The 24,897-nt window shown below is 40.4% G+C and overlaps 2 protein-coding genes across 7 annotated transcripts in view; both read left to right on the top strand.

Moving 5' to 3' along the window:
- The window catches only part of enox2 (ecto-NOX disulfide-thiol exchanger 2), a 192,725-nt gene extending 187,812 nt beyond the window's left edge, over window positions 1-4,913 (top strand). For all 6 annotated transcript variants that reach the window (XM_082504496.1, XM_082504497.1, XM_082504498.1 and 3 more), the window contains 2 exons: window positions 51-136; window positions 4,099-4,913. In XM_082504496.1, coding sequence (XP_082360622.1) covers window positions 51-136; window positions 4,099-4,230 — 218 coding nt within the window. In that variant the 3' untranslated portion in view covers window positions 4,231-4,913. The remainder of the gene's footprint in view (window positions 1-50; window positions 137-4,098) is intronic.
- A 15,107-nt stretch (window positions 4,914-20,020) lies between these two features.
- LOC309713297 (ATP-binding cassette sub-family C member 5) overlaps window positions 20,021-24,897 on the top strand; it is a 29,777-nt gene continuing 24,900 nt past the window's right edge. Inside the window, exons 1-4 of the mRNA XM_082544827.1 lie at window positions 20,021-20,212; window positions 20,383-20,429; window positions 23,009-23,197; window positions 23,722-23,877. Coding sequence (XP_082400953.1) covers window positions 23,019-23,197; window positions 23,722-23,877 — 335 coding nt within the window. The 5' untranslated portion in view covers window positions 20,021-20,212; window positions 20,383-20,429; window positions 23,009-23,018. The remainder of the gene's footprint in view (window positions 20,213-20,382; window positions 20,430-23,008; window positions 23,198-23,721; window positions 23,878-24,897) is intronic.

Here is a 24,897-nt window from a genome sequence, read left to right as displayed (position 1 = left end):
GACATGGCTCTGTGTTAACATCTTCCCACGATTTGTTTGTTCTACCTCAGGGATCATTTCAACGTTCCTGCACGTCCACCCGTTTGGAGCCAGCATCGAGTACATCTGTTCATACCTGCAGCGTTTGGACACCAAGGTAACAGACTCGCACGAATCAAAACTTCTTCTACTGTGGATTGTATGCACCTGTACTGGCAGCGTGTCTCTTTCCTGTATAGGACTGATGTATGGGCTTGTATGCCAAGGCCCTGCTGTGCCATCAACACAAGCTGTATTGCTTTTTAGAGCCCTTTGACAATACAAATATTTGTTTTCTCCCCAAGAGATAGGTGAGAGGAAGGATAACATGTCTGTCCAAACAGATTTACACAGCGCTGTGTTTTAGCCCCCTTTGATATTTAGCAACATTTCTTTTGTCTTTGACTTGAACTTGATAAACCGAGAGCTTGCTGTTTTAACATATGTTTTTTTTTCATTAGCCATGTAAACGCTTCCCTGTAAGTTCAAATGTGTACATTTTGATGTCGTAAGACACCTGGGTCATGTGAGTGGCTTCCTATATACGCTGGGTCATTTAAAGGTTTGGTGGTGTTTTCCAGCAGTGCCAACATGTGCACACCAACACATCTAACAACTAACTTCCACACTGCTCATTCTTCTTTGCCTTCTAAATGCGTACAGCTTGGTATTTATTATTATTATTATAATGTTTTGTTAAATATAGAAAAATGTTGTGAGCTAACTGTGGGTTTTGGAAAGGTCTCTGGGAAAAGAGACACTCCACTTTTACTGAGACAAATACATAACCAGTCACAGTAAACGTCAGACTGGGGACTGTGAAGGCTACTTGAGTACAATGAACTCATTGACATGTTCAGGACACCAATGCATGAGTTCGTTGAGCTTAGTTTGTTTGAGCTTTGTGAGATCAGAAAAATGACTGGATATGCTTTAAGTTGCTTTAAGTTGCTGCCGTGCAATTGGCTGATTTAATATTTGCCTTAAAAAGCAGTTGAAGGAGTGTACCTAATAATGTGGTGAAAATGGTTTTCAAGCAAGTTTAACTTTGACAATTTCACTTTTCTGTATGTGGACTTCAAACATGTCTTCTCATATCTGACTTTTCCTGATGCGGGAACGTATTAAAAGTAGATCCTTCTTCATGTCACTTGAAGCCAGACACCGCCCAATCCTCACACATCCTCAGCTTCCACTCTGTCCGCTGAGGCTATTCCATCCCCATCTTTCCGACAAGGCGTTTTAGACACATTATCGCTCTTCACTGCCACTTATATGAGGCTTTCAAGATGCCAACTTTCAGTGTCACCTCCAAAAAAGCAACACTAAGATTAATGGCCACTTCTCCTCTCCGCCCCAACAAGAAGACCTTCAGGGGGAAAAAATGGCAGCCTATCCCTTTATATTCCCAGCGCTGAGCAAACATTAAACCCTTTTCTGACAACTTATCATTTAGTAGAATTAATTGGCAAAAATGCGGATGTCTCAAGCGCATCGACGTGGCTGCCCCGAGAAATGCGTGTTCTCTGTAGCAACTCTTTAAATATGCTCATCACCAGCCTGACTCATTCTCACACATGCAAAGAGTGTGACGGACTTCTCTGATGCCTTTTGGGGATTTTTTTGTCTTGAGTGTGTTTTAATGTGAGCGGACGCCCACGCTTGTCTGTCTGTGTGCGTCTGAGTTTGCCTGTACATCTGTTGTTCCCACACAGACTCTTCGCTACACACATTAAGCAGCCCACAGAGTTTTGTCAATATCACTGGCTGGACTCACCAACAACGAGTCCAATCCTCTCTCCTTATCTGGTCGCTCCACACACACAATCACGCACGGCTTCATTGTGTGTAATGACACTCTAGTCCTATCTCCACGATGGCTCTTAATGCGTCCTGACATGAGTGCAGCTCTTAAACAATCTACTTATTAATTCAAGTCACTGTGGGATGTTTACAGCAGCTTGGACAGTGAATCTTGGCAGCGTCACCTCAGGATTTAGGCTGACTGATCCTCAGCCCACCCATGTGACTGAACGTGTAGAGGAGGTGTAAGAGAATAAAGCCTGAATGTTATGAACAACTCACTGGGTGACCCAACAAGGGCTGGTGAGCATTTTTCTCCCAAAGTGGTTTCCTGCCTTAAAAGATGTTTCCACTGAAAACAAAGTGAATTGAAAAGCATGAGTACACTTTCTCACTAATGGGTATGACTAAAATGTTTGCAAAGTTATAATTAGGGGCTAAGTATATTTTTCATCTGTGCCGAGTTTGATGTGCGTCGTTGTGCAAATATAACTGAAAATTAGCTCAAAGACGACTGACAAGCCTGAAGGTTTGAGCGCTACATTAAGGGGATCCAGAGATTCTGTTAAGCTGTAGAAAGCATGGTTTGGGGTTAACTCGCCCCCTTTTGCAGTCTGCAGACTACACAAAATCAGCCCGATAATCACCAGATCCAGATGAAATTGGGTGTTGGTTGATGTCTGGAACAAAGATGGCCATCACGCATGAAAATTGATCACATTATCTTGCATAATATGTCGTAATGAGTACCGACACTGCATCTGGGACTTCTCGCGGCTCTCCTGACAAAAAGCCTAGAACATTAGAAACTTCTTCAGCGCACTTCTGTGAGATTAAGCAATATGAGCACACAGCTGTTCAGTTTCTTCTACATTAGAAGACAGAGTCCAAAGGCCGCGCACATGTAAAGAAAGACGGTCCCTATAAATGGGGAGCAATGCAGTCTGTCTCACACTCACGGGAAGGTCGAGATTTTATTATTCTAGCATGCGTAATTTGACGCGCTGCCCATCGTAACAGATGAAAATAGCTGCTCTGAATGATTTATCCTTCATCCTATAATGAAACTTTTCCATTAGGGTCGAAACATTTCTAGGATGACAATGTCTCCATCCGCAGGATACCATGAGTCACTGAATAGTTTGAGTAGGAAAGGGATATGAATCACATGCTACGCTGTGCAACCACCAGATTTAAGCCCAGGTGATTAAGAAAGATTCTGTGGCCAGCGTCTCCCACATTATAACTAAAATACCAGGAGAGCCTTGAGTACATTTTGGAAGCTTGCAGAATCAGTACCAGGATTGATTAAAGATGTTCTTACGGCATATGGACGCCCGTCAACTTACCAGCTTGCAATTTGGTACAAATCTGTAAAATAGTAAGTTAGAATGATTGCAATTAAAACTACTAAAGTATTGCAAAAGGTTTGGTAGTTAGAAGGGGTTTAAAAAACCCTTTTTGTTGGTTAATAAGTCAAGCATTGAGTTCTTCAGCTAATGAGTCTGTACGGCAGTGACAGGAGACGGCAAAGCTGCGTTTGAGTTGCACAAAGGTTCCCACTCCCGCAAAGTTTTCAAAGGTAGCAAAAATCTTAAACTCCTCTAAGTCAGTGAAGGACGGTAAAGACGCGGCTAATGTGATAGATTATCTCCACCAGCACGACTCTGGACTAGCTGTAGTTTCTTAATGTTTTTCCTGTAAAACCTGAAAAAAAGCACATCACTATAATTAAGTCTGGAGGAGATAAAGGCCTGAATGACCTTCCTCAGGTCTGCTAACAAGAGCAATGAACCGATCATAGTCACGTGTCCCAGCTGATTCAAACACAGTTGCTTACTTCAGTGCCATGAGCAGACTTTGACAGTTTTAAATTAAAACATTTTTTAAATGATTTTAAATCAAAAAATAAATCAAGGGGTTTTAATTTTAGTGATAAGCTGTCCATCAAGACATGATATAATTAATAGTTCCACTGCTTAACTCCAACATCTGGCTTCTAATAACTGTGTAAGTGTTTTATCTCATGTGAGGAAAGTCAAAACAGAATTCTGAGAGCCGAGTGAAGTCACAAGAGGTTAGTGGGACAGCAGATGGATGTGACCTGTGGTCTGATGCTGGTTCTCCAGAGGTTTCACTACTTTCAAGTGTGATTTGTGCAAGATCTGTTTCAGGAATACCTTCTTTTTTTTAAAATTAATGTGATTGTGTGGTGCACAGGTGCAGATGGATATGTCTTAGACAATGTGGGCTTATAATCTGTACCTGTGTTTGCAGATCAACCCCACTGAGGTGGAGTCTCTTCTCTCTCGGCTGCCCTGCACCTTCAGACAGGAGCTAACTGGTGTCGGAGCCAGTCTAGAGAAACGCTGGAACTTCTGCGGCTTTCAGGGCATCAAGAGCACGTAGAGACGGCCGGTGGCACTTGTGGAGGAGAAAACAGGCGGACAAGGCAACACTGAGATACTGTAGACATGTGAAAGAAACCATGTAAAGTCCACAGCTATCAAAGACCGGACTGTACGAGGACACAGCAGACTGAGCACAGATCAGAGAGGAAAGTTAACAGCATTTCAGGGACTCTGTGTGGGTGGCAGAGACGTGCAAATGCTGCATTTCTATGGCTACAGTAGTGTTGACACCAAGCCCTGGTGATGCAGTCTTCATGAGCTTGAACTCAGTTTCTCGATGTCGGCTAAATATTTTTAGACGCGATGACTCCCCGCGAGTCGCAGAACAGCACCAATTCCTACAGTCACTGGATTATTCTGTAGTTTTTTGCCCACAGGGGCAGGGCATTGTGATTTCAAAGCCTACAGTCGGCTCTGTGCGGTGTCAGTGTGGGCCCGGTCTACAGGGCTACACTGGGAGGTAATCAGGGTACGCCTGAACACTTCAATCCTCCAAACCCTTTGGCCTCCCTCTCTTCTCTTTTTTGCTGTTCCTGGTTTGTAACATAGATCAAAAAATAGATATATTTCTTCATTTTCTGTAAAGGCGGTTAACAGTTGCATAGAATCATTTGTTGTAATACACTGTAAATGCTTGGATGATATTTTTGATTATAAAAAAGATGTTTGAGTATACATAAATGAGTCTGTTTATTTTTTATATATATGTTTTATATGTGTCAATGAAGGTTAGCAGGGTTAGGGTTGTACATATTTCAAGTATTATTTTGAGCCAAGGAGTATAATAAGGAATTACCAATTCTCTATGCCATTACAGATATGTAGAAAAGCATAAAAATGTGTTTTTAAATACCTAAACCTTTCTGATTTCTCACTGTTTACTCACAGATCTCAAGACAGGATCAGTTTAGGTTGCAGATTAGGAACTTCTACATGCAAAGTATGATATGAAACGATTCCTGAACATGTTATATTGAGAGTGTATCTTAATCTTACCGTGTTTAATCCACATGGAAAGGTTAGATCACAAGCCCGCTGTGTCAGCTTGTCCAAAAAGAGCCTCACAAACTCGGGTGATGAGTGATCCGGCTTCTGGTTCTAGTGCTGATACGTTTTGACACTGTTGAAAATATCAGAAAAATGTGGATACACAGAATTGATGTAAATTTGGGCAACTGTGAGGAAGAGCCACACCTACCATAGTGAAAGTGTACCCCTTTTTTTTTTTGCATGTTTAATACTTTCTCCCCGTTTATCCTGAGGGATTTGAATCAAATATTTTTTCCTCAGCTGTCCTAAAACTTTCAGAAGATTTCCAGGTTGCTAATAGGAGGATATCATATACTTGGGGAAGGGTCATCCCATATAAAGTTTTTAATTCAGCAAAATAAGTTCTGTTCTCAAACTAGAAGGTTTTTGAAAAAACATTTCAGGACCTGTTAATAGTGTGGGCACATGACACTCCTTAAACAGAGCCGTTTTTTTCTTCATTTAAAAAACCAGGACTCTAATAGAAAGTAATTTTAAAGCAGATGAAATCACAGCTAGAAGATGAATGTCAAAATGTGATGATGTGCCCTCTAAAAGTTTGCTCCAAAAAAAAGCACTTTTCATGTTATTCTCCAGGGTATTATCAGAAAATTGGAGGGAAAAATCCATTTCCTAATAGCCCACGTCATGGACATTAAAATTGGTGCAGTGTGGAACATCTCACAAAAAAAAAGATTTTGTCTTTAAATTGTGACGCTGGAGTGGGTGTAAAATTGAGCTGGTTGCAGATTTGAACAGAGCTGAGGCGTGTCTTTCAGTCCTGGAAATTGCACACACTTATGAAGGTATAAGAGCTCGGAAATCCTGGAAAAATACAGTGAATTAAAAAGCACCAAACTTGCAGTTTCATAGAATAAAGGTAAAAATTTGCATGGCTTCATTAAAAATGCTAAAGCTACAAATAAAAAGTTGACAGCAAACTAAATTTATTTATAAAGCACATTTAAAACAGTGTTCACTGACCAAGTGCTTAACAAAGTATGTAATACACACAAGCATTAATTAGGAGGCTTTCAGGGTCTTCACCTTACGACATGAAGTACCTTGAGGTGGCTGTTAGTTGGCTCTATATAAATAAGATTGAACTGGACTGAACTGAATATACATAAGAACAAATGAGGGGTTAGTGGGCTGGAAGGGTCAGAGAGTAAAGGTGTTCTGAGTTTTTACCAGTGGATCTGAGAGAACTGGGAGCTGAATGTAAACAAATAAGACTGTTAAAAAGCCTTAAAAACAAGCAATTCTTAAACTTAACTGGAGAGGAAGTTAATGTAGCGAGGCCAGCACTGGAGTGATGTGCTCATGTTTTTAAAAAATGGGCTTATTCTGAGAGGGTGAGGTGGGAGGCAACGATTGATTGATTTTATTTTTTTATTTTTTCATGGTATGACCCTTAGGGAATATTTTTTACTTGAAACAAAAAGCGTGTTTATCACTTTGTCCAGACAGGGTACTGTCTGCTCCTTTGCCTACAGCTCAGCTTTGTGTCCTTCATGTTGCTGCAGACACAAGTAAGCACATGACAGACACCAGAGAAAGGTTTCTAGGCCTCTAACAAAATCCACTCATGTTCCAGAGCACAGCCCACAGGTTTGGCCTTTTGGGATTTTTCTGTTAAAAGTAGCAATCTTGGCTAAAAATCCTTTTTTTTATTTTTTTTTATATATATATATACATGTGTGATTTTCAGAGATGGTTGTATGGGGGGTGGATATATGATATTCAGGTGCAGTTGTTCAGATATCTTTATGCCTGTCATCCCTTACTATCAGTCCTGGGAGACACATACGTAGACCTGCACAGAACAAGACAGGTGGTCCACTTCAGTTTGTGCTCACTCTTGCTTGAAGGGCTGTATTTCTTTAGTCTTCCTGTTCTTACAGAAGCTGTACTCGAAGCTGGTTTTAGAACCTTAGAGAAGGACGTTTGTGTCTTTCAGAAGCCAATTAAGCCTGGCTGTCAGCCTGACTAAAGGCACAGTGCAGCCACATCGCACTTAACTAGGAAGCACACCTAGGGGATCATGTTAATGATGTTTAATTGGTGAGGCAGTTAGTTTGTGAGCATTCTGGCATACATGAAATGTTTGTGTTTGTGTTCCGCTTGCCTGGATCCATATATTAAGTGGTTATACAACACTCTTTCTACAGAGGGGAGTTTTCTTCTCCACCTTCGCTAGATAGAGAGTTCTCGCCGCCAGGACTTGGTGGTTCCTCCCAGAAGCCCAGTCAAGCATTCTTAATACGCCTCCACTGGGCTTTTTGGCGGCATGCTCTCTTCCTCAGTTGCTCTGGGAAACAAAGGTTTATTATTACGCATGATTTGCTCTCATTGGCCTCCTCCATCTCCTGCTTTCACTGCATTTGAAAAATTAGCACTCATGCACTTAGCATACTACTTTGTCTTGTAGCTGAATTAATAATGAGAAATGTTTTTGCCTACAAGCTCTTACAAGACTTTCCTTCCTGTACGCATGTGTCCGTTATTAAGAGCGGCAGTTTCATGGATGGAGAGTAAACTGTCTGTCATGGGAGTGGAACTGTTTGCACGTTAAATATAGTATGTAATATCCAACCCACTTAGCCTGTAGGCCTCTGTCAAGCGTGATTAGGAAGGAGAGGAAATGCTGGTGCTGTAATGCAGGACGTTATGTTTTTATGTGCAGGGAAATCCAGCCTTCTCTCTTCTCATAAAAGCATGCTAGAGTTATTTGTTATGATAATGATGTTACTGATAGATGTGGAACTGTGAATCTGTACTTTTTAGCCTCCCGTCTGTGTGATGGTGCACTTTGGGATTGTGAGAGACGTTGCCTGCGCAGAGTTGTGCATCGCTACACTTCCTCTCCACGCTGCAAGGCTTGATTTCAGCAGAAACATCCCTGATGGCAAATTCCAGCACACCTCACACCAGCCTCTTCGCTCTCACTCACTAGGCTCGCTCTCTGACATAAACACTAATACGGCGAATTCTCTTTTCAGAAGCTGTTTTCTGTCTGCAGTTTTCTCCCAACTGAGTTGCCATTCCTACGCACTGATAGACTGGAGGCGCTTGCAATTTATCTCTTTTACAGCTGTTTGTGCACGAGCGTGCACGCACTGACGTTCTTGTGACTGTGCATCAGGTTCTTAGGCATCACACGAGGAGGTAAACAGACTAATTAAATCCACCGGCAGTCCCTGGTGAATGCCGCTCTCCATCCATTGTTGTCGTCTCATCGCTGTGGCACGGCGAGGGACTCCTCATTAATTCGATTCAAGGTGTATGCAGGGGAAAAGGGTGTGATCTAACTCACCAACAATGACGATGCCGGAGGACAGCTCCCACCTTGTAAAGCCTCTGAGAGAGAGATTTGGAGATGTCCTTGGGCATCTGCTCACGTTGAGCTTGAACAAATTCTTAGTGTGAATTTAAAATTTTAGGGCACAGGTGTCATACTGGGGGGATTTCTTCAAATGATTTTGTAAATCCATTTATAAGTGTAAGATGGGTATAATTGGACGTGAGGAGATAACCAGGTTCTTGTGGGTGACATGATGATGCTTTAGACACCCTTAATTACCTTTTCCTCTCATGTTGCGTCCTGAAGGCATCTTCATCTACTTAATTATGATTATGGCCTCCCTTAAGCGAGCAGGTAAGATGATGCTGTCTGTGTGTGCAACATTTGTGGTCCAAAATAAGATAAACGATTACCTCAGGAAGTGGATTAGAAGAGCACAGAGGGGCTTCGCTTCTAAGCTCGTCTGCGTTATGGACCTGGATGAGGAGTTTAAACTCTCTGACCGGCATCTCGCAGCCTGGCGCACTGCTGTTTTGTCTGTCGCCAGATAAGCTACAGTTTATCTGGATATATCACTGGAAAAAAACACTCAGATGGCTCTTTGACTTGTAGCGTTAAGTCAACAGCTCCTCCTATTGAGCCTAACAGCAAGTACACCTCACGCTGTAATTCTTTTTCAGTCTGCAGTCCAGCACCAGGGGTGATTTGCATTGACAGCTCGGCCACAGCACCGGGGGACATGCTCACGCAGGTTTCTTTCTCAATAGAAGCTCCACGGTCCTCATTAATTTATGTATGCATAAAAGCCCCTAAATTGTACTCTATATCCAAGGTGCCAGTTCTGCAGCGCAGCTCCAGAAATACTTGCCTGGAGGCACTTGGAATGACATCTTAGAAACCAGGAAACTATGGAATATTAAAGCTAGAACTAAAGAGATTTGTTTCTCTGAGGCTTATTAGTTTGGCAGGTAGCAAATCTTTTTTTTTTTTTGTATGTTTTTTTCCCCACTGTGTTTTGGTAAGCTCGGAGAATTGCATCCACTTTTAGCCTGAATGAACATCAAGTGTTAGAATAACTGCTTTACACTGTGCTCCCCAGGGTGTCAGAGTACAGGATATCAAGCTGAGGATTTCAGTGGCATATGTCACGCAATGCCAGCGCCGCTCACGGTTTCCTCATCCCCCTCGTCCCACACTTGTTCCTTGTACATCGCTCCTCATACAAAGTAGGCACAACTTGAAAGCACAGTGGTGAATGCCCACGAGGTATTTGAAACCGCTAAGCAGATGTCCGCAACATCAAATGCTGAAACCCTACAGGTAAGAAGAAAGGTTTGGTGGAAAAAGTTGGAGGGAAACTCTCTGTGTGTAGTTCAGGAAATATATTTATTGGATTCTTTAACCCTGTTCACTGGTAATAAGATGTTTGGACCGAACATCCTCCTGGGGTGAGGTCCTACACTGGTATTCGTGGCCCATTAATTGATGAAACCAGTGTGTTTGATCTGAATGCCAACACAGTGTGGCCCATGCCAGGTAAGGTGGGACAGTGATACTCCCTCCCTTTTTATCAGTTCCCAGAGTCAGAACCAGACACGGAGAAGCTGCATTCAGCTTTTATGCTCCTTATATCTGGAACAAACTCCCAGAAAGCCTCAGATCAGCTGAAACACTCAGTTTATTTAAATCCAGGTTGAAGACTCACCTGTTCTCAGCTGCATTTGAATAAAGCACCAAATCCACACTTTAAGCTTAAATTTCAAAACTTACATTTAACTACTGATTTTATCTACTGTTCTGATTTTATCTGTTTTGATTTTATATCCTGTTGTTTGTTTGTTTGTTTGTTAATTAGTTAGTTAGTTTATTTGCTTGTTTTATTCAATTTTAAATCCTGCTTTTTATTTGTTCTTGTTTCTAATGTCTCTGTAAAGCACTTTGAATCACCTTGTTGTTGAATTGTGCTATACAAATAAACTTGCCTTGCCTAATGAGCGATGGACTCTCATGCTGATATGAATCGAGTGACCTTTACCGGAGAAGAATTGCTTTGCACTGACAGCAATTATCTGCACTGCGGACATTTATTTGAAAGAGGTTTATTTTTAGAAAGGAGAAGTGGTTACGCTAGCGTCAGTGCTTTGACATTTTCCTCAGCAGATGGGTTTTTTCTTTATACACTCATTTTAAGTAATTCTTGTGTTTGACGGCGGAGCTAGCAAAGCATCGCTGCGTTGTTTCGAGTTAAGTGAATATAAGACTTTCATCAGCTTCCTGAAAACAAAGACAGCCTTCAACAACAGTCCCTGAGCCTGAAAAAAAGAATTCACTTTTAAAAAACCACCTTTGTGTCCATGAAATGAATATTTAAGATGAAAGTAGTTGGTAGTTTGCATACAAATGACATTGATTGTATATTTAATTTTGAATAGTGTACCAGTGATGAAATCTAAGATAACTATTAATGGAGCTACCACATAGCATTGTGCACCGTGGCTTTTACCAACTGAAAACAGTGGTTAGTGATCATTAGAATAAACTCAAAGCTTTATCACTATAAACTGCAAAAAACTAATATGATGTGAGTGCATATGCATGATTAAAGAAGCCAATATTTGAATGAAATCAGAATCAAAACAGAAGATCTGGTGACGACTTGAGAAGTCTGTACAGTGCTGTGTAAAGACATTTGCTTCCTCCTCCTTTATTCGTTTTTTAGTATATTTGTCACCCTTAAATGTTTAAGATCATCAAACAAATTTGAACGTTAGACAAAGACACTCTAAACCCCTCTGATGTGGCTACTTTATTAACAGTATTATTAAAATCCATTTGATCTGAAACGTGTAAGTGTGACAAATATGCCAAAAGAGAGAAAGAAATCAGGAAGGAGACAAATACTTTTTCACAGCACTGCAACTTGAGATCTGGGTGGACGGATTAGAAGAAGATGGAGAAGGGCCTGTGCTGTGGATCATAAAGACTAATGAAGGTGGAGCACAGCAGGGGAAGTACATCACAGCGCTAAGGACAAGTTTAACTCCTGACAAGCACACGATGACCAGTGTCATGCTAACATCACATTAGTTAAAGTTCATAATCAAAATCAGCTTATTAAGTCCTCTCAGCTGACACTGAGAAATATGATTACATACTACTAATATTTTCTCCATCACGCCCTGCCATAGGCTGGTCCCCTTTCCAGGGCATACCTCGCCTCTCGCCACTGGGATAGGCTGGAGGAGCCAGGTTGCAGATGAACAAGGAGCCCTCGTTGGCTAAAGCACAAAGTCCGACTGCTTTTCCTTGTAGACTGGCAACGCTCCTTCAATAAACCAATATGCCAAGAATCGTCTGTGAAATAAAAAATAATTTATCACAAATGAGATGCAACCATTTGTCTGACTAGCAGGGTCAGACTAATGGTTGTACAACATTTGAAGAAAATGGATTCAGAGGATCTGTAAACAAACTGCTCTCTGTAGTAAAACAGGAAGTTTTCTTTTCTTTTCCTTTTTTTAGTAAATTGCTGAGGGGAAGTGTGTTCTACCACACAGTTGCACTCCACATATCTAACTTGAAACCTGATAAATGGTGTGTAATAGTTAAAAAAAATAGAATATTTTAAAGCACATTTGAAGGTAATTTACATATAGCATGAACAACTGCAAATTAATTGAATTTCATGCATGGAAGCCACTGAGTAAATGTATAATTAACATCAGCTGGATTAGCATAACCGGGTACAACATAGCATAAGGAGGCTGAGAGCGTCCTGAATTAAAATGTATGGGAGAATTCCACATCCATATGATGATATGGGGGGGTAAAACAAAACTCATTTGGAGGAAAAGTTGGAAGAATATTTAAGTTCTTATTCTATAGGTGCAATTATTTTACATAATGCTTCAAAATAACTCAAACACCCCCAAAACAACACATCTAATTGCCTGGAAGCATTTCCAGATAGCTGCCAAGTTTGTAGACTTGCATACATTACAGACTTTGGTGTATTTCTACTGATTGTATGAATACAAACAAAGACAATGTTCTACAGTCATTCAGTCGGTCATTAATTGGTTGGATAAAGACAGTTTTTGTAGTTTTGCTACTGAACAAACAGTGCAGACTTTCAGCTTGCAGAGGTATTGGATTAACTGTTCAGGAGGTGGAGGCACTGCTGTGGTATGATCACGTACAGTATGGCTGCCAATGGAAACAGGTTGCAAGTGTTTACTGATGATGTCAGTCCTGCTAGAATCCTGAAAGCTAAGTCGGTGACCTGATCTCGGTCTGATGGAGCATGCTTTTCAGTTATTAAATACGAAACTGGATGCAGAGAGACCCACAGATAAGCAGCAACTGAAGCCTTTACTGCCTGCAGTAAAGGCAGTCATTAACTCTAAAGTACTTCTACCCAAGTATTAAAAACCCATTGTTATATTCAAAATGATGTTCGTTTATACAACTGGAAAATTCATGCAATATGGTCTCTGCTGGATAATAAACCCAGGTATGCTTATTGTTTAATGGCTTGTTAAAGACAAGCTGTTACGCAGGTTGTTGGGTGGTTTCAGATACACCCTGAGCTTCTGACATCTGGTTTCAAAAGAACTAGCATGGTGGAAATGCACAACTTGAGGCTTTAAAACAGGACTTCACTAACCTATGAGTGATATTACAGTAGCTTCATCCACCTTTTTTAAAAATGGTGTGTAAAAGAGTCTTGTGTGGGTTCTTTTTTCCTGATCTGACCTCTAATGCAAGAAAACCAGACAGCTGCTGTTATTGTCCCTCGCCCAGTACAGTTACAAGAAAGGTTGGTGTATGTTTAGCACTTTATTGCCAAACGTGTCCACTTAACCATCCAAATCACAGAATTCAGGTGTTTCACTCACCTTAGACAATTAATTTAAACAAATGACATGAAAATATTGGACTTGGTTGTTGATTTATTGAGGAAAAAGAAAGAAATATATTTTTTAAAAACATATGTTTGTAAGGTGCAAAAGTATCTGAACTTTCCTCTGATATCTCGTATTTAGCAGTAACTGAAATTGAACTCGTTACTGTAAATCAATCAAACAAACCAGACATTATGAGGTTGGCTGGCTCTGCCTGACAAACCAAAGGCACTGCATGCCGATTAGCTAATGACCTATGTGTATGCTGATGATCATACCCTGGATAATTCTCCTGTCACTCTAATAAAGAATGTTATTCAAAAACTAAACTTCCGGTTGTTTTAAATATCACTTAAAACTAGTGATTGACCCCCTAAAGTCACCACCTACCTGAACAGAAGTCTTGGCCATTTAAAGTAATACACGTCAAGGTTATATCCATCTGTTATATGCTTCTTCATTTCTAAGAATTAAAGAATCCATTTGTGGTTAATCTAATTGCACTACTCTTTTTTTTTTTTTTTAATGGCAAAGTCTAATAGCATCATGTCATTTAATTGGATTCTGTTTCCACTTTTAGGACTTGTGTAAAAATCTGAGTATGCTGTAGCTTTTGTTTATTCAGTAATATCAATAACCTTGTTAAGGGTAAAGCGTTAAGATTGACTGCATGCCTGTTATGTGTGCACCTGTCCGTCTCCTTCTTATTAACACATAACATATTACAGTGTTTCATTCCCAAATTACAAATTTAGAAAACATATATTTAAACTCTTTTTTGCAATTTGTAAAACGTACTGTAACTCCTTTCTTTCTAGGAACTGTGGAGCTGGTTGTCATTAGCACTGCGTCAGTTGTCAGTTAATGTCTTTTAATTCTTTGCTGCACAGCTTGATCGAGATCCCAAGGATACATTCTAGGAAAATCAACACTGACAGCCCTGGAGCTTTCACTCAATGCATGACTGACCCTTTATTAAACCAGACTTATTGTCAACGTGTAAGCTCTGCTCTGAGTCACTGTCAGGGATTTTGTAGTAACTCTAAAAAATAAAAAAAAAGTGCTGAAACAAGCAGCATGCAGGCTCAGATCTTCGCAGCTTCTGAGACATGTAGCTCAGCAGCAGCGAGCTTTTACATTTGTAGTTTTTGCCAGACATGACAAAGACATGTTTTTCTTTGCACGCTATAATCAGTATAGAGGCCTTTATTTTAATATTTTTCATCCAAAAAATAATTGTTGGGCTTTGAACTGTTGGTGACACCGTTCCTCCAGGACTGTCTTAATTCTACATGGCATGAATTCAACAAGGTGGTGGAAACATTCCTCAGAGTTTTTTGTCCACATTGACATGATAGCATCTCACAGTTGGTGCAGATCCATGACATCAATCTCCCGTCCCACCACAACTCACAGGTGCTCCGTTGAGATGTGGTGACTGTGGAGGCTTTTTGAGGACAGAGACCTCATTGTCTTGGTTGAGAAATCAGTTTAAGATGATTTGAGCTTTGCGACATGGCGTGTTACCCGCTGGAAAGAGCCTTCAAAGGTTGTGTAAGGGGAGGTTGTGTAAGTGTCATAAGGGGATGAACTTGGCCAGAAATAATACTCAGGTAGGCTATGGTATTCAAACAATGCCCAGTTGGTACTATGGAGCCCAAAGTGTACACAGGTTCAATAAGGAAGATCTGTAGTAACTCATCTGTCTGCTTCCCAAGTGTTGGCGGCTAATCTAAGCTCCCACCTTCCTACACTGTCAAGCTGATTTTGACATCACTGGTCTAGTCCCATGATCTTCCTGCTTCCTGTGCATCTGCCATTCTCCCTTCCAGACATCTCCGTGCAACCCACCTCCTCTCCGTCTCCGCCTCTCGCTCATCAGTCAGCCTCCATCCAAGCCTCCATCTTCACCTGCAACCAGTGTCTAGACTATTCTCCACTGAATTCTGTGCATCATGTTCAGTTACTTCTAGTTATCTCTTGTTTTTGAACTATTGATACAGCACAAGATAGGATGATCCATTCATTCATGTTGCTTGTGCCAATATAGCAGGAGAAATCAACACCAACAGACAACAGACCAGGCAGCGTTTTTCCAAGTTGTAGGCTCAGTTTCCTGTTCTTAGCTGACAGGAGTAGCACCTGGTATGTTGTTCTGTTGCTGTCACCCATCTGCTTCAAGGTTCAACATGTTATGTGTCCATAGATGCTCTTCTTAATACCTCGTTTGTAACGAGTAACTTGAGTTAACTTTGTCTTCCTATCAGCTTAAAGCAGTCTGGCCGTTCTCCTCTGACCTCTGGCATCAACAAGGTATTATCACCCAGCGAACTGCTGCTCACTGGATGTTTTCACTTTTTCAGAAGGTTCTCTGTAAACACTAGAGATGTTTGTGCGGTAACATCCAAGCGGATCAGCAGTTTCTGAAATACTCAGAGCAGCCTGTCTGGCACCAACAACCATGTCGCGTTCAAAGTCGCTTTTTGCATATGCATAAAGGATGGAAAATGAAAAGAATCGTCTTGAAATGAAATGAAACTGCACACTGAGGCACCAAACACAACAAACAAGAAAATTCATTTTGGGGAAAGTTATGAGTCAAACAGAGATTCATTTTCAGATGGCGCTTACAAACAGAGGCCAAGCCTCTTTCAGACTTTCATCCAAGGGCTTCTGTTAGTTCTGAGTTTTCTCTAAGATAATGATTACAGTCGTGGCGATACATATTCAGAGACGTGTTCTGCTGCTTTAAATAATCCAAGGGCCTCGACCTTGTATGTCAGCTGTAGGTTAATTTCCTTGCACGAAAGCATGCAACATTTGCAACATTTTCACTATGTTAAGAACCCCAGTTGCTAATAAATGCCAACTAATTAAAATGTGCAGAGCTACTGACAGATTTATGAATATTAATGGAATTTGACAACTCTCCTAAAAGAAAGAGACAGGCTGTGCACCGCATTTATGTGTGGGAACATTTAAGGTATCATCAAGGAGTGATGAGTTTGTTAAAAAAAACCATGACAGCTATCGGCAATGTGCTGCATATATTTTTCTCCCCCCCCCCTTGTGAATAACCGATCGAACAAAGTCAGCATATTATCATGTGGTGAACTTTCCGGTGCAGCTACACTGCAGTTTAATGGAATGGAAGTCAGCCGTCTAACATAATTGGTACGTAAATGTGAGGTGTATATATATATATTTTTGTCTCTAACTCAACGGCGGAGCAGCCTGGTCCTTTTCACCATTTTGCACGTATATTCAACAATCAGAGAAGAGGCAGAGAAACCAATTTATTTCTGACAGCAGCCCCAACTGGCCATAACCAGTGGAAATGTCTAGCCTAGAGCAAAGCTCATATAGTAAAGCACTGTGTGATGATATTGTGTGAGGGCTGCGAGAAGATGAAAAATTTCAAATGAAGCAGTGAAAAAGGGCCATATGAAGCTCCAGTCTCCACTTAGTGTAAATTTCATCTGTCCATAGCTTTAGACTCAGGGATCTTTTCCACTTCAAATGTACTTGTACAAATCCACCGTGTATAGCAAGCCTTTTACAGAACATGTCCCTCATGGTCAACCAGTCCTCCTTAAATTGTAGAAAAGAAAGGACTGTGTGATTGTACTGTGCTCCGGACTTAACTACGGCGTGGTCGCTGTCTTAAAAGTCTCAGGAGGTTGATAGCAAAGCCCACATTCAGAGCATTGATTGCAGAAGTTCAGCAAATTTCCCAGCTCAGTGAAGTGAGACCCTATCGATGATTTTCTTCTTTGTGTACTGCTTTTTTTCCTTTTCTTTTTCAAATGCTGCAAAATAATTATAGGTGGAGTCTTAAAACTTTTGAACTTCTCCAATAATGTTTGGATTAATCTCATGAAAATTAAAAAATCAGTCCATTCAGACGGATTTATCCACTTTAGACAAAAGGCTGTCACAAAAAGGCTTCGGTTAGTTCAGCAAATCAATGAAACCTTTCCATAAATCCTCCCAGACTGAAGGCATAATTTGTCTCTTCCAGTTTAAACCGTTTCGTTATTAGACTGAAGATGGTGAAGGGAAACTGCTTGGGAGATGACAAAGTGGCCACTGCACCTGTTGCTAGTGGTGTGCCTGAGAAATGGGTAAAAGACATCTGGTCTTTCTCAAAGTTTGAAAATTTTACATGTTTCACCCCCAGTTGGTGTATTTTTATTAGATAGATTTAAAACTCCCATATTACTTTTGGTATTACATGTTTAGCACAGGACAGATTACCCCAAACACTGGGTATATACTCCATAATGTAAAGCCAGATAAATATGTTTCAAAGATCTATGGGGAACACTGTAATGCAGCATACGTAATAATAATAATAATATGCAGTATACAGGTGCTAACTTTTGTTAACAAACCTTGGGGAAAACTTTTGGCCAGTGTCCCAGATGCACTTTGGATGGTCTCCGTTTTCATTGCTGCTCCACCTTACAAGTATTTTTAGGATTTCCTTTATTGATGCTGTGATAACAACCCAGGGACATTTGTAACAATTGGTGTTGCTTATCCTGAATGACAAGGCAAGCATCTTAAAAAGGTGCACAAAAGTCTGATGTGGAAGGAGCTGTGTCTTGATCTGTGACTATATCAGCAGCAAAGACAAAGCCCTTCTCTGCACAATGATTTCTACCCCCAATTTTTTTTTTCATTTTTTTTTTTTTTCAAAAGAAGAGCTATTAATTTGTAGATGCTACCATTTTACCCGAGGAGAGTGTAGAAAGATGGGTCCATTTTATAGCTAAGCTGCAGCTGCATTGCTGTGTTGGGTGGCTTTATTTCCCATCCTGTTGTGCTTGGCTGAGGCTTGTAAACTGCCGTTACCCGACTTCTTTGGCTCGTTACGAAGTTTCAGTGAAGCTTTTATTTGCAAAGCCAGCTGAGCTTGAGGTCTTAACATTTACATGAGGACAATTTCAAGTCACCGTAGAGTCATAGTTAGTGTAGTGAAACTCTTCCAACCAGTGAGAGTATTTTATTAGCACCAGCAGCACAGCTTTATACACCTCTAAAGGCCCTTTGTGTTCAAGTTCAAGTTCAAGTTCAACTTTATTGTCACTTCAACCATATACAGTTTAAAAATACACAGTGAGGCGAAACAACGTTCCTCCAGGAACCAAGGTGCTACAAGACAAGTTAGTGCAAAAAAAAAAAAAATCCACTATCTTCGTTTCTTTTTGCTTATGTCCTTCAACCTTTTGATTCCCTATCCTGCCAACCATGAGCCGTGCTGTTCAGACCTAACTGACATGTTAACACTTTGAATTGTCTCAGTTTATGGGATGAAAAATGATATTTTCAGTCTTATGGGCATTTAGGAAAATATGAAAGGACATAGTCTGTGCTTGGATCGGTACCTTATGTGATTTAAAATATAGTGACCTTCAAAATTGAATAAACATGCACACATGCACGCAAATGGGATTCATTATAAATGCTCCCACAATGTATGGGAAGATATAAAGCTGAGTAGTTGTTAATCACAGGGCATTAGGGCCGGAGGTGAAGGCTGCCAGCTTTGCAAATGTATTCATCTTATTGACTAATATTCAGTGTAAAGTGAATCTCTTTGGGTTTTAAAGTAGTCAGACGAAAAAGACACGTGATTAAATGACCTTGTGCTCCGAAAAACTGCAGTAGTCGTTTTTTCAGAGCTTTCAGGTCGATGTACTTCAAGAAAAATTTAGATTATAATTAAAGTCTGCAGATAAATAAATAATTTCAGTCAGATTAATGAACTAAGTGTGCAGATCAAAATCCATATGAGACATCTGACCAGAAATCTTACTTATTTAAGCCAATTCTTACCTTGAATATAGATTTATTTCTTTTTTAAATAGTGGCCATAATTTAGAAGATTATTAATATTAATAATCTTGCCACGTGCATTCAAAAAATTCTGCCCAAACTTCTAACTTTCACTATTTTAATTGCATGTAAATTTTCCATGTAATTTTGTACCATGTTATATTTAATGGAATCTGTTCAAATGAAATCTGCTCGAATGGTGTAGATTCGGTTTAAACCGAGCACGTTTTCTTTAATATATATCAACCATTCATTTTATATATCTCAATTTACTCAGAATTATTGCTTCGTGTTTATTGAGGGTGATCTATCATTTTATATCAGATATAACTAAAAAGCCCATTCCCTTCTGAAAAAGTGAGAAATACCTGATGGGGTCACTCACACATATTATTTCTTTATTATATTTATTATCTCTCTAGGACATTTCTCTAACCTGGACTTTTTTAAAAAAATGAAAGTCATTTGAAGCTCATGCGGGCGCCGAATGATCCATTAGAAAACTGTCTACATTTTGATGATTGTGCAAAGAAAGCCTTCCGATGAAGGGACGGACAGTATGTATGGTGCACTTTGAGCGGTAACGAGAACCGGGCGAGCCAAATATAACCAATCACAGCAGAGCGGCCCTCCCAATGCCTAACAACCTAGCAACCAATTAAAATGCAGCATTCTTCCGCCTGTTTAAAAATATCCTCTGTGGACCCGCCCCTCCCTGCTGTGTGCACTTCCTCGTTGTTATCCCCGTTACTAGGGTGACCGCTAAGCTCTGTCAGCGGTTGGTGGAGACCGTGTGACATAAGAGCGTTATCGGGAATTCCTCTCCCCTCGGGGCTCCGTGTGACGGCAAAAGGAGTTAGCTTCAGTTAATGCCGGGAGAAAGCAGCACGCATTTCATACACGTGAGGCGCTAAAGTTTCCCATGTTTCCTAAACGTGTATTCATCCGAGCGCAGCTCCGCAGATGAGGAAGATGTGTCTGTGCGGAGTTTAGACTTTAATGAAATGACAAAAGTTAGAGAAGAGATACCATGGTCGTTAGAATCTTCTTCTTCTCTGGTTCTTGCTTATAGGCACAACATCTGAGATCTGTACTGACCTGACCAAGGAGGACTTAAAAGTAAGTGTCACAGTGAAAACATAAATTAATCCTTCTGTTTCCACACCAGTAACAGGAACATATGATCTTCTGCGGGATCTCTATAATTAAATGCCTGTTTAGAGGGAGGCTGCGTTTTAAAAGTATTGATTTTTGATAAAGTCATCAAGGAATTTAAGGGCAAAGCGTGTAAGTGTGTCTATCCTAATATCAGACATTATGTTTACCGTAACTCCAGTTATTAACTTCTCTGCCTCTAATTTCTACTTTTCTTTGTGCCTTTGCTACTTTTTAGTTGATATGTGAACTTTATGTGTTTATGTTTTGGTAAAATGAAAGCTGCAAAATGACTTCTCTCATGCATGTTTATGATTTTGTTGTCCCAGCTGAAACCTGACTAACAAGTTAAACAACTATCCAGCATATTTAGTCTGAACCTTCTTTGTTTTGCTCCAGGAGCTCTTTGAATGCAGGCTGCAAAGGTTTATATTTTAAACTAAAAGCGTGCAGCCTTTCCCCTAAAGAGAGCTTTGAAACTTCACAGCCATATGACAAACTTCACATGACTGGGGCATGGAGGACTTTTTTTTCCTGTTTTTCCTGAACTCAGAGTTAGGTTCACATCATACTTTTACATTAGGAGTTACAACATGTTGTTACTTTTTGTTATGCAACTCAGTTATGCACCTTCGGTATGCACTGTATTGAATCTCACTATCTACCACGGTCTCTGGTGAGTCTCTTGACACAGGTCAAGCTGACCTTGTCATGGAGGTTTGCCATACAAGGGATCAGTGATGGTGTGTGGACACACCGACAGCTCAGATGTCTGTTCCCGAGCTCCTGGGGCTGCTGGCAGGTTGTCTTTAAATAGATAAGCACTTTAGTTGTACACCAGAGAGGGGCTGTGACCTATGAGCAAGGTGATTCTCGAGCCTATCTGTGTCTCAGGGGACGATTCAGCAAAACACTCACCATATGTTATAAGCCATAAGGAAACTCCAGAGGTTTTGATAATGCTATAATCAAGCAAAACTGCTAACAAAATCCTCAAACATTAACATATGTTATATCCTCCTGAGATTTATATGGAAAAAAGGTATTTTGATTTTTTTCCATATAAATCAAGTGTTGGGTTGGTAAAAAACACATTGCAAAAACAATTTTGTTTTTAACTAATTTTATTAAAATGTTACAACATGTGCACTACAGTGCACAAGGAGAGTTCATTGATCACGAATGTGAAACTAACAAAATTCAGTCCTTTTCTTGATTTCTAGAGAGAACTCTTCATCACTGGTATTATTCAGGTCTTGTTCATATATTTGTCCCTGTTCATCATACAGACCTTTGTTGGCCTGGGCAGATTGAGGCAACCTTGAAGGACTCTCTTTAGAAGTGGTCTGACTTTCCCCAGGAGATCCTTTTTTTTCTCATTTTCTGGCAGCTCATCGACTACTTTCAGCGAAGACCTGATCTTGTAGAAATGACCACATGTCATGGAATCAGCCATAACTGCGACTCTTATTTTGGCAGCCCAGTACATTGGCATGGTACACTGAGATTCCTAAAAAGCTATTGGTTTCTTCTGGTGTTGTGTTGAATCCTGTACCATACGCTGGTTGGTCAACAAGGACAAGTCCTGAATTAGTTTTACTGCTGGAAATACTGCTGTGGGCTCCAGTCATTAAGTGTCATTAGGGTACCATCATCTCCAATTCTGCATTCTTCCAACAAAGTCATAAACCGAAGATAATGGAAAATTATTTAGCAAAATAAAATTTAGATACTCCAATATCCGATATAGTTCACTTACAACACATTTACACCATCTTTATAAGTTAAATCAATTTACTGGAAGACATTTCTGCACGTTACCCGTACTTTTTTCACTCAAAATCAAAAATTCCTGATTCTCCTACATGCTGGTGTTGGACCAGATAGGATGACGGCAGATTCCAGCTGACCCTGTGTCGTTCTCCATTACATCCGCCACTGCATCTTGATAATGTTTGTCTGGCTCCTCCTGGGTTTTCACCCTCTCCTATTTGGCTCATATGACTCTCATCTTCTGAAAGATCTATGTCTGAATCTCCCTCAATGATTGTGTTAAGAATTCTTTCTGCCTCTGTCAAAGAGTTGTCTACTAGAAAAAAGTGAAATAAATTTAAGTACAAAGTCCTGACGAGCACCAGAGTACACATTAATAAATGAGTCATTTCCTCTGTGAAACTAAATAAGCTTAGGTCTGAAAACCCCCTCAAATTACTTACTAGATGTTTGTTTTTGAAAATTAATCATAATCTGAGTTTAAAAACATATTTTAAATGTAGACATCATGCTTACATGTGACATCATTTTAAAGCTACTGTTGTCCTCTAAGAAACATCAGGACTCAGCAGAGTGGCATGTAGAGTGTGAGTGATGCAAGCCAAAACTAAATGTGTACTACAGTGCACAAAAATGAATTACTGTGTCTGGAGATATTATATAACAATGTTTGGGGGTTTTGTACTATTGATCAGTTACTGTGTAACAACTTGGTGTAAATAAATAGAAATATTTGTACAATGGCTTTCACAATGCTCTTTTCTCCTCAGAGGGCCCAACATGTTCCCTGGTGCACTGGAAGCAGCCGAGTGTGTAGAGGGTCTGTCACTGCCCTCTCTGCAACCGCTGCCAGAACTGGAGGAAGAGGAAGCAGAGGCTTCATTGGAGAGGGGGCCAAAGAGGCCAGGACGCTACAGGAAAAGCCTTCAGCTTTTAAAGCCCTTCAGGATAAGGCACAAGTAAACAAAATCGACTTTAATTGTATTTGATGACTCTGGTAGCGAGAGAGATGAATGAGAACATAAAGGCAGAGACGGTTTTAAGCTCCTACAGTGTGAAGATGTTGTTGTATGTTGAAGTGTGAAGATACACACAGACTCTGGAGTACACATTTGCTCTGTTTGGCCCCTCCCTAATGTGCTGACTATTCGGGTGTAGCCTGAGGCCATGATAAGGGCTTGCAACATATCTTCCAGCAGCACAGTGCCATGTCTGAGCATATACCCACTGATAACCCCCCCCCCCCCACACACACACAACTTCTTTTTCTTTTCGCTGCACTCTTAGATTTCTGTGAAGAGCGTGTAAATTACTATCCAAACACAGCCGGCATGATTCACCTTTCATTGACTCTGGCGAGTCAAAGGCGCCGATTATTTCTCAGAAAACCTATGTCTGTCTGTTCCCCCAGCATAGCGCCTCTGTGTGTGTACCTGTGCTTTTATACATCTCACCTATTTCCACGTCTTCCACTCTATTCCAGGCACCAGCATCCAGTCGATAATGCTGGCCTCTTCTCATTTATGACTCTGCACTGGCTCTCGCCGCTGGCAGTGAAAGCCTACAAGGCGTCCAGCTTGTCTATAGATGATGTGTGGGGACTGTCTTGCCACGAAGCCTCTGCAGTCAACTGCCAAAGGTGAGGTAATTGTGCCAAAGCTGAGGTTTGCCTGATGAAAGGGACCTGCGGTGTTAGGAAGAGTCTATTTATTGTTGAAACACAGTATTCCCACAATACTGGAACCTGGTGAGGCATGAAATAAAAAGGTGAGGTGGGAGTTATTTGACGGTGTTAGATTTTTACGTTTTCTTTATAACAGAGAAATTTAATATATGGGAACTGTCCCCTCTTTAAAAAAAAGGGACTTTTGAGTGAAATCACAAAGCAAAACTATAATATGCTGTTTACACAGACACTGCATGTTGTATAACATATTAATATTGAGTTTTGATGAGCCAAACTGTTTCTTCTACTTTCTTTCTTTCTTTACAGTCAACAATCTGGGAATTATTTTAAATCAGTCATCTGTGTAGCATAGCACTGCGGTAAATACAGGCTAGTATATCTAGCTGGCTGTATTTACCCAGCATCAAATGTGCTGTTCACTCCTTTATGAAACAGCATTTACTAAAATTTGCAGCGTCATTGCACAAAATTATAGCCTTATTCAAGATTTATGTCGTCATTAACAAAGAGAGTGAGAATGAGGGTCACAGACAGAGTGTTGGAAACTACTGAAGAACAAACTCCTGTTAAATGGATCTGCCATTTTCTTTTTCTTCATCTTTTCTTCTTCTTTGTATTATTATTAACATCCAAGACTACATATGCAACATATATACAAAGGAAAAAAGAAACAAGAGAAACAACTTTGACCAAGCAGGAAGGTTTCGACTGGTCAGTACAATTTAGTTATAGATGTTCAAAAACAATACCAGGTCTACAGGGCGTCACAGAGCTGACCAATATTTCCCAGTGTAAAACAAATTGTTCAGATGTATAACTGAGAAATGCTTGTCCAGTTTATCAATGAACATTGTGATTTCCATTCATATATTAGATGTTGGGCTCTCCTTCCTAGTCTTTCTACCAGCCACCAGTAGTTTCATTAAGTTCTTATTATCTCTTTTATCTAGTCTAGAGGTGTATACCCAAAAT

The sequence above is a fragment of the Aulonocara stuartgranti genome (assembly GCF_965226115.1).
Source record: "Aulonocara stuartgranti genome assembly, chromosome: 2".
NCBI classification, from domain to species: Eukaryota; Metazoa; Chordata; class Actinopteri; order Cichliformes; family Cichlidae; genus Aulonocara; species Aulonocara stuartgranti.
Note: the sequence above shows the minus strand (reverse complement) of the source record. Positions and strands in the feature narration are given on the sequence as shown.